Here is a 10,000-nt window from a genome sequence, read left to right on the forward strand (position 1 = left end):
GTAGTGTTGACACAAAGTCCTTTAAACGCTAATGGACCTCTCCAACCTTATGATGGTACCATAAAAGAGGCTCTCAGGCTTTGACACGTCCACATAAACAGCCTGGACCACGTTACTTACACACCCACAGAGCTTTCATTTTTTTCCCACTGCACACAGTACCAAAAGTACTACATCTCTGATTTTTGTTCTGTTTCAGATGTTTGTGTAGCAACGGATCCAGTTGTGTGTTTTTTACTTACTTTTCTATTTACATACATAGATCGATATTTATTTCTATACATATTACTATTTGCAGTTCTGGATAGATGCTAATTTTATTGGGCATGCACTCTGCACAATAAAGATGAATCTAATCTAATCTAATCTAATCTAATCTTTTTTCTTAGCAAAACAGAAATATTATCCCACAGTCACAGCTGTGTGGGTCATTGTGAGTTTTCTCTTTGTGTCTCCTCCACATGGAGATGATGAACCAAACAAGTGATTAGACATTAGATCATTCTCCATATTGGACCTGATGTGAATTTTCCCTGAAACCTCTGTGACTGGATCAGTTCAGTGGAACCAGTTACACACCTGTACGCTACTGACCCTGAGCTGTATTTCATTCCCTCAGACGCAGTCATTAACACTGCCCATGTCCAGACCTGATATTCTGTAGCTCACAGATTTACATGAAGATGATGATCTGATCTCCTGTTCTGTCTCTGACCCACAAACTTCAGATTTTAATCAGGTTTAATTTCATTCCCAGTCCAAAGCGCATCACCATACTGGTTAAACTCGTCTACAAGACACTCGTGAGTGATCGGTGAAAAACTTGTGTTAGAGGTCAGAGGTCAGAGGCATGAGGTTTATCAATAGGCTAGAAATCAGGAAGCTGAAATCTAGAGTTATCTATAGTTTGTAAGCAGTTCATATATTTACCTTAATATGTAAACTGGGTGTAAAGCTGCTGCACACGTGGACACGGTTTCTGAAATCCTTAAAGCTCTTTATTTATTTATTTTTGCTTATAGATCGCTTCTGAACATTTAACATCAACACCGAGGATGGACGGAAATACAGTAGCTCATGTCACGTGTCTGTGGGGATTGGGATCAACATGTATTACTTCTGTAAACAATCACATAAAGATTATAATCTCTCAGAGTTTAGTGTGTTGGGTTTAAACTGAGCACTGGGTAAAAGTGGTACCAGTTATAATGCTTCATTAATCTGACATGAGAGACACACGGACTGTTATACAGAATGCCTCTGATTTCTGGAGTCCCCACTGAACACAGGGATATAAAGCATTCGGTCTGTGAAGGGTCAGCAGTGACGTCAGAGCTCACGTGGATGGTGTTGGAACACGGAGGCATGAGAACATAAACAGAGCTGGAGACGATCTTTAAGAAAAGAACGGAGAGTCTCACCACACTTCCTGTCCCGCAGCACTTGTCCAGCGGCGCAGGGTTCAGGGCCGTCTGCAGGCCGCGCCGCTTTCTTGGCGAGTTCGTACTCCAAGCTGCCGAAGTGCATGTGGAAATGCTCTCTGTTTATGGACTTGCGCAGAGTTCGCATGGCCTTCTTCAGACGCTTCTCTGAACGCCGCTTCACACAGGCCAGATCACAACCCTCTGATGACAGAGACACTCGGTAATGACACATAAATACACACACACACACACACACACACACACACAGCCTGCATTTCATTTCACTACTCGCAATAATACACACCAGACATGATCCTTGGTAACTAAACAGGAGATACTTCACTCACTGACGTGTGTTTAGTAGGAAGCGATGGTCAGTAACTCAGTAACACAAGCAGGAAGACAGAAAGGCGAGAGAGTTTAACGCGCTCGAGCGCTGCAGCGAAACCGACCTGTTACCTCCTCTGGGTTGACGTCAAGCTCGAACAGGGCCGTGATGGACAAGCTCTCGTCCTCCGCCGCTTTACGGCCGTGACGACTCCGCTGCCGGAGACCAGATGAGTTACAGTGAAGCCTCACGAAGCTGAAGTGCACGTTCTCAGTGGCCAAGGCCTTCTTATCTAGAGAACACAAAACACCACTGTTTCTGAGAACATCATCCTGGAGCTCGCGCATGAAGAGGAGGAAGGAAAGGCGAGAATAAATAATAACACTCTTAACTCTTACTCTACTCACCATGAAGTTTAATACCATCATTAAGTCTTTTATTCATCTTTCCACAACAACTAAAGAGCTAAAGAAATTCACATTATACTTTTATCTGCTTTAGTTACTTCTAATGTTGTAGAAATGTTACAGCAGCTCTAAACAGTCTTTCCCTCAGCAGTCTCTCTTTATTCTCTTGATCAGCTCTAAACAGTCTTTCCCTCAGCAGTCTCTCTTTATTCTCTTGATCAGCTCTAAACAGTCTTTCCCTCAGCAGTCTCTCTCTATTCTCTCTCTCTATCAGCTCTAAACAGTCTTTCCCTCAGCAGTCTCTCTCTATTCTCTCTCTCTATCAGCTCTAAACAGTCTTTCCCTCAGCAGTCTCTCTCTATTCTCTCTCTCTATCAGCTCTAAACAGTCTTTCCCTCAGCAGTCTCTCTTTATTCTCTCTCTCTATCAGCTCTAAACAGTCTTTCCCTCAGCAGTCTCTCTCTATTCTCTCTCTCTATCAGCTCTAAACAGTCTTTCCCTCAGCAGTCTCTCTTTATTCTCTCTCTCTATCAGCTCTAAACAGTCTTTCCCTCAGCAGTCTCTCTTTATTCTCTCTCTCTATCAGCTCTAAACAGTCTTTCCCTCAGCAGTCTCTCTCTATTCTCTCTCTCTATCAGCTCTAAACAGTCTTTCCCTCAGCAGTCTCTCTTTATTCTCTCTCTCTATCAGCTCTAAACAGTCTTTCCCTCAGCAGTCTCTCTCTATTCTCTCTCTCTATCAGCTCTAAACAGTCTTTCCCTCAGCAGTCTCTCTCTATTCTCTCTCTCTATCAGCTCTAAACAGTCTTTCCCTCAGCAGTCTCTCTCTATTCTCTCTCTCTATCAGCTCTAAACAGTCTTTCCCTCAGCAGTCTCTCTCTATTCTCTCTCTCTATCAGCTCTAAACAGTCTTTCCCTCAGCAGTCTCTCTTTATTCTCTTGATCAGCTCTAAACAGTCTTTCCCTCAGCAGTCTCTCTTTATTCTCTCTCTCTATCAGCTCTAAACAGTCTTTCCCTCAGCAGTCTCTCTCTATTCTCTCTCTCTATCAGCTCTAAACAGTCTTTCCCTCAGCAGTCTCTCTTTATTCTCTCTCTCTATCAGCTCTAAACAGTCTTTCCCTCAGCAGTCTCTCTTTATTCTCTCTTTAGATTAATAAGAGAAAAAATGAATCAGAGTTTGTTCCACATGTTACTGAGAAACACACAGAAGTGTAAACTCCTCTGTCCTGAAGATGTGGAGAACTTCAAGGTCCAGCTTCATCTCTGACTGACACACACACACACACACACACACACACACACACACACACACACACAGGGTTTACCTGACAGAGCCATGCTGAAGCTCTCAGAGAGTTTTTCTGGACTGCGTTTCAGACTGCATTTCCCCTGAGACCATTTGAATGTGGCCGTGGTTTTAATCCTCTGAGTGCAGGAAGAGTCCAGACCTGAACCGGAAGAAATGAAGGACAGTTCAATAAAGTTTTTTTATCCATCCACCCGTCTACCCATCTATCTATCTATCTATCTATCTATCTATCTATCTATCTATCTATCTATCTATCTATCTATCTAAAATAATTCTCATATAATCTCATAGATTATATAAAATATTATTTTATAAGCATATGTGATCTGCAGGATCTCAGTGACTGCGACACTTGATAAACACTCCTGGTTATAAATCTGAAACACTCGAGAACTCAAGCACAAATGTGTCTTCAACAAGTCAGGTCGCATATATAACATAACCTAACCAGTTAAAAATAAAATTACACAATCCAAAAAAACCCCACAATCAAGGCTATATTAAAGAATGAAACGGATGAGAAGATATTAATGAATATATTTATATTATGTATATTACTGTAAAATCGGCGATGCTGTAATTAAAGAACCCCGGCTCTAAACAACCTCCTCTTGTCGTTTCCACGTGAAAGCAACCCCACGGAGGTGAGAAGTGAAACCAGTGCATGTGTGAACTTGCCTGAGCAGTGAGACCCGGTGTCGCCCCGCGGTCCTCCTCCAGACGGGCCGGGCAGCGGCAGGCCACAGGTCACGGTGTAGGAATCTTCAACACCTGCACACGCAACACACCGGAGAGAGAGATGCAAGAGGGCTGAGAAAAGACACGAAGGAAGTCACACGAAAGCGTGTGAAGCGAGCCGAGAGCGTGAGGCGTGAACTGACCGTTGCTGATGTTCACCTGAGACTGACAGGTGAGGAAGCAGTGTTCAGCTCCTCCCACTTTACTGCAGTTCAGCGTCGCTCTCACAGGAACCGTCAGCAGCGGAGAAGTGCCGGCTTCTGAATGTTCGAGATCATAACAAACTCACAGATAAACTCACTACAGGACGCAGGACGGAGCCACGCAATCAGAGAAACGAGGAAACTGGACCGAGAAGGATTTTACAGATGAGTGCAAATATCTGCAGACCTTCAGGACAGGAAATGTTATTTATAAGCAACATGATGTTCACACATGCTCCTCATCATCACGTGGAATTAAAACTGTGAAGGTTGGAAGATTTAGATGTGGATCCAAAGTAAACTGATCCACTCACATCTCATAGAGTAATGTTCACCTGAGGACTTTTCAGACAAATTGTAAACTAAACTATTCTTCCAGTTTAAAGCCATTAGGGCTGCAGTTACTTTGCACTCAGCTGTGTATGGATCAGCTACAAAAGCTCAAGAGAGACACATGGATTAAAGTTAGTTGCATGGAGCAGTTTCAAGGAGAAACCAAGAGAGAGGATGAGCAGGAAAGAAAAAAAAACAATCCCTTAAAGAAACTCAAAGTATCTCCTGTTTCCAGCTCACAGAGATCAGAATAAACGCTGGAGCGTGATGGTGTCTTACCCAGGCAGTCCTTCTTGTTCCAGTGCAGTCTGTACCCGGGTCTGCAGCGACACTGAAATCCTCCCAGTGTGTTCTCACACACCTGACCACAGCCTCCGTTATTCACGCTGCACTCGTTAATGTCTGACAGCAAAATGACATACGTTCCACATCAAGAGAAAATATTCATAATAAACAAGATTACTAAATTACACCAAATTTAAATATCTTTTTCTTTTCAGCCTAGCTCTGTGTTGTTCTGGGTTCTATCTAGCATCTATCTATCTTTCATCTCACCGTGTTCGTAAACTTCACTACAAACCAAATCGCAGCTGTGGCCGTTCCTTTAACCTGGACTTTAATCGACACAAACATGGCTGACCAGCTGCCCGGTTCTCAGAAACAAGAACGATCGTCTTCTTTAACGAACCGTCCACATTTCCAGCAGCTCAAAAGCCTGAAGAACTGATTACCAAGAAATATTTGATCATCAAATCCTTCGTCATCTATACAGCTGAAGATATCAAGACCTGTTCACACAGGATAAGTTTTCCATGTAATTTATCCCGGCATATCTCTGGGATTTTATTGGGAATCAGACCGTGTTCATGCACCTGGATTTTTCCTCATTGTCTCTAAAGATACAGTAAATCAGGATAAAGACGTTGCAGGAAACGCTCGCTCTTACTCTTTTCTCTCAAAACCAACAGTTTAAAAGGCAGAACAATGAAATGGAGACAAGGTGTAAATTTTGTCAGAGGACAGGAGCTTACGGGGCTTTTAGGGCAGTTACACCTAATTATGCTGAAGTGTGGCCACACCCCCTACACCGAGCGCTTATAATAAACATCACATAACAGGAGGTGTGTGTAGTGCACATGGAGTGTGTGTTAAGACCATTCACGATGTCACGCCCAGCCGTGTGATTTAATCAGACATCATTTCCTGTGACGATCAGAACTATTACACACATCCTCCGAATTTATTACTGAACACACACACGCCCAGAAAGCTAATCCTGCAGACAGCAATCACATGCACGATGATAAAAACCTGATTTCATTTCTTCTCGTTGTTTATTCTGAGTGTGCTGCATTTCCAGATTTTTTCTTTGGTGTATTAGCATCAATATAAAGGGCTAACCTGGAACTCTTAAAACAAAAAATCAAGCAGGAAATGTTTAGAAAGGAAAAAAAAAACAATTACTAAAGAAGGCTTCTTTAGAGCTGGAACTGAACTGATGATGATTTCAGTGGAAAAGCAGAGAAGAGCTTCGTCGTGATTAGTGCCTCGTCTCTGACTCTGTTATTCAGTGATGTAGTGAAGTCGCCGCCGCAGTTGCTGTTTATTATAATCGCTAAATGTGCTGATCAGCAGAAAAGAATATAAACATGTAATCACTCAGGAGAACCCAGGCATACCTCCACAGTGTGCCAGACCGTACAGTGTGTATCCCTTATTACACACACACTCGAAGCTTCCCGGGGAGTTCACACAAGTCTGGTCACACGTCCTCTCAAAGAAGCACTCGTCAATATCTATAATTAAGCAAATATGTATACATATATCATCTACACACACACACACACAATGTAATTACACACATCTGTCTAGTCAACGTGTGCTCATTTTCAGCTTCGACATCAAATATTGAATATGAAAGAACCGATCTACGGCGTGGTTAATAATAACAGGGAGATACACATTCCTGTGAGGGCGGAGTCTGGGTGCTTCACTAAAAACGGCTTCTTAAAGCTCACAGAGTTAAAGATCTTCAAAGAAATCCTACAAGTCGATACGAGCACACTTCGAGAGACGTTCTTATCTCTCATCCAACCACACACACACACACACACACACACACACACCACTACAAAAAGAAGAGCAGAAGCCGAACCCTGGCAGGAACGCTCGTCCGTCAGCAGCTTGAAGCCTTTGCGACAGTTACACTCGAAGCTGCCGATGGTGTTCCTACAGAAGTGATCGCAGCCTCCGTTGTGGAACTCGCACTCATCTATATCTACACACACACACACACACACACAGAAAATTAGCTATGATATAAGGGACTGGTCAGTGTCTGTGTTCCAGCACTGATGATTTCACAAATAAAGGAAAATTTCTGTAATATTTTTTATCAGGAGATTAATATAAGATAATCACGCTGAGTTTTAAACACACTACTACATTTAAAGTGTGTTTTATTTTAATGGCAGAGAAATTTCTCTTCTTTTTAAAAATGCTTGAAATAATCTGTTGATCAAATTCGAATCATTTCAAGCTTGAGATGAGAAAAAGATCTAGAAATAGACTAAATAATCATAAATTTGTTGAATCAAAGAAACATAAGATTAATTGTCTAGAGTGACCCCTGACCATCAGACCCATGTGTGTTTCTTCCCCAAACCCTGAGTTGGTCTGTGTGTGTGTGTGAGGCTTTACAGATCCTCTGGAAGAGTCCAAACCCTGCTCCAGCATGACCATGTCCCTGTGCACAAAGCAGATCCATGAAGACATGGTGTGGAGGTGAAGGTTGGCATGAAGATCTGGAGTGTCCTGCACAGAGCCCTGACTCTGACTCAATCCAACTGACCACCCACTGACCCCCAGACCTCACAACACCGGAGTCTGATCTCACTAATGCTCTTGTAGCTGAATGATCACTAATCCAACATCTAGTGGAGAACCTTACAGAAGACTGGAGCTGATTAGAAGAGCATAGGGAATCACTCCATATTAAAGCACAGAAGCACATAGAGGTGAGGCCAGGGGTGCACATACTTCTGGGAATATAAAATATTATAAAAATGAAGGGTTCTGTTCAGACCTTTGCAGCTCTTCCCATCCAGTTGGAGAGTGAAACCCACAGGACAGCTGCAGCGGACACCAGTGGACGTGTCCTTACACATACTGTCACATCCGCCGTTATTTACAGCACAGGTCTCTAAAACGTGCGTGCACACACACACACACACACACACACACACACACACACACACACACACACACAGAGTATATTAGCCCTACATGTTGAAAAAAATCTCTGCAAAGTTCATTAACATCAGTTCCTCTAGTTATTCATGTCCACTGACCCAAGTTTATTTTGTAGCGCAGAAGTTTGTTTAAAACTGTTTAAAGTGCCTGAACTAATAAGACGTTTAATTCACTGAACAAAAACCCTTTTTAAGCTTCTCAGATGTTTATTTATATTAATATTATTTCTTCTATTATAAGCTCTTTAATGTTCTGTAATTGTTTAACGTTTATCTGTTGATCTGTCTGTTTCTGCACTCTTCTCTATTACAGTCTGATTATATCGTTATATTATTTCATGTCTTTATATAACGCCACATAAATAAATTCCTTGTGCATGAGGTAAGGGGTGAGTAAAGCACTGGGATCTGATCATCTGAAGATTTAAATCAGTCTCCTGCTGGTTTGCTTTGGACTTTTATTCATCTCTTTGGTTGTTTTTATTTTTCTTCCTGTTTTCTTTCTTCCTGAAAGTCACCGCTGCGCTCCGTAAACACTCTTTTTTTTTTCTCCTTCACTTCCTGAGCTTAGTGATAAGATCGATATTTTCTGAAGGTGTGTGAGATGTGTTTTCTCTGGAGACTCTACAGCCTGTTGGCCTTATTTAAGGCATGAAAAGTACATACACCATACACCGTAATGAGAAATAAATCCGAACGAATCAACTAATAATCTAAACTGTTTGAGGGGGCGTATACTTTGGAGCGTGTTAATAAAGATCCCTGCTGACCGAGGTCCGGCCGCTGTAACGTTCGGGCTGGACGTTAATCAGAAAACCTTCACAGATGAGCACTGATTTGTTTTTGTTGGTATTCAGGGTCACTGAGACGAGACGGAGAGCAGAATGTGGAGAGATCCTCGCAGAGCGTACAGTAAACCTCCTCACAGCCTCACATGTGAAATTTACCACACCTTCACCAGAATGGATTTTTACAGCAGAGAGATCTGAGGTGAGAAAGCGTGGATTCTCAGCCATTTCACAGTTTGCTCTCAGGCCCGAGGAATGTGGCGGTGCGGTCGAGAGAAACGCCGCTCTGAGGTTACACTTACCAAAACTTTACGCTTGGATTAAATGCAAAGTTTTTACACCGCTCTCTACACGATGGTGAGAAAAGCACCGGTTCAGACCGGACCGTTACGGATTCTTTACCCATCAGGAGTCGCCGCTTGACGCGTTTGTCCACCTCGGTGAGGGACGTGGCGTTGTGGTCAGAGCTGCTGGTCACGTCGTCTCTTTCTGCAAAGACAAAAGAGAAAAATCATCAAAAACAACGTGATCATTTACATAAACTCTGAAATACACGCCAGGAATGTAATAATAATAATAATAATAATAATAACAATAACAACAACAACAACAACAACAACAACAACGTTTATTTTCATGCATTTAAAATAAAGCTTAAAGTGTTTCTCAGTGTGTAGGAAAATAACAAAAATAAAGAAAAAAAAGAGTCAAAAATAAAACAGTAAATAAAATAAAACCTCTACAATATTTAGAACATCATGAATATCTAATATGTATTAAATTCTTTATAATAATAATAATAATAATAATAATAATAATAACAACAACAATAATAATATTGATTATTATTATTGTTGTTTTGTTGTTGTTATTATTATTATTATTATTATTATTTTATAGCTCTTTTTTTCTCAGTCTCCTAACTATTAAAAGTTTAGATTTTCAAAATGAAGTGAATCCTAATAAAAGGTTATCAGACTGAAATTTCTGATCAGACGTCTGGTCCAGTCTGGAGCCGGTGCTGAGACCTGACCGTTTAAAATAAAAGACAATCCAGCGTTAATCAGACTAAATGATTTACTGTTATTTTATTACTGTTATGATCGAATCGTTTCTCACGGAATCATCGACAGAACAGGAAGCTGATAATAATATAACAGCAATAACAACATTCACATTAAATAATAACAAGTTCGATGCCTCAAACATCAATATTTAC

At 41.5% G+C, this 10,000-nt stretch overlaps 1 protein-coding gene across 3 annotated transcripts in view; it reads right to left on the bottom strand.

Moving 5' to 3' along the window:
* Nucleotides 1–10,000, bottom strand: part of scube2 (signal peptide, CUB domain, EGF-like 2) — a 27,010-nt gene that overhangs the window by 8,687 nt on the left and 8,323 nt on the right. For 2 of the 3 annotated variants that reach the window (XM_058400156.1, XM_058400155.1), the window contains exons 7-16: nucleotides 9,184–9,270; nucleotides 7,828–7,944; nucleotides 6,898–7,020; nucleotides 6,422–6,538; nucleotides 5,022–5,144; nucleotides 4,350–4,466; nucleotides 4,147–4,239; nucleotides 3,485–3,607; nucleotides 1,877–2,044; nucleotides 1,422–1,625 (exon numbers count right to left, since the gene is read on the bottom strand). In XM_058400156.1, the coding sequence (XP_058256139.1) occupies nucleotides 1,422–1,625; nucleotides 1,877–2,044; nucleotides 3,485–3,607; nucleotides 4,147–4,239; nucleotides 4,350–4,466; nucleotides 5,022–5,144; nucleotides 6,422–6,538; nucleotides 6,898–7,020; nucleotides 7,828–7,944; nucleotides 9,184–9,270 (1,272 nt within the window). The remainder of the gene's footprint in view (nucleotides 1–1,421; nucleotides 1,626–1,876; nucleotides 2,045–3,484; nucleotides 3,608–4,146; nucleotides 4,240–4,349; nucleotides 4,467–5,021; nucleotides 5,145–6,421; nucleotides 6,539–6,897; nucleotides 7,021–7,827; nucleotides 7,945–9,183; nucleotides 9,271–10,000) is intronic. The other variant, XM_058400157.1, reaches the window with a different exon arrangement.

The sequence above is a fragment of the Hemibagrus wyckioides genome, linkage group LG10 (assembly GCF_019097595.1).
Source record: "Hemibagrus wyckioides isolate EC202008001 linkage group LG10, SWU_Hwy_1.0, whole genome shotgun sequence".
NCBI lineage: Eukaryota > Metazoa > Chordata > Actinopteri > Siluriformes > Bagridae > Hemibagrus > Hemibagrus wyckioides.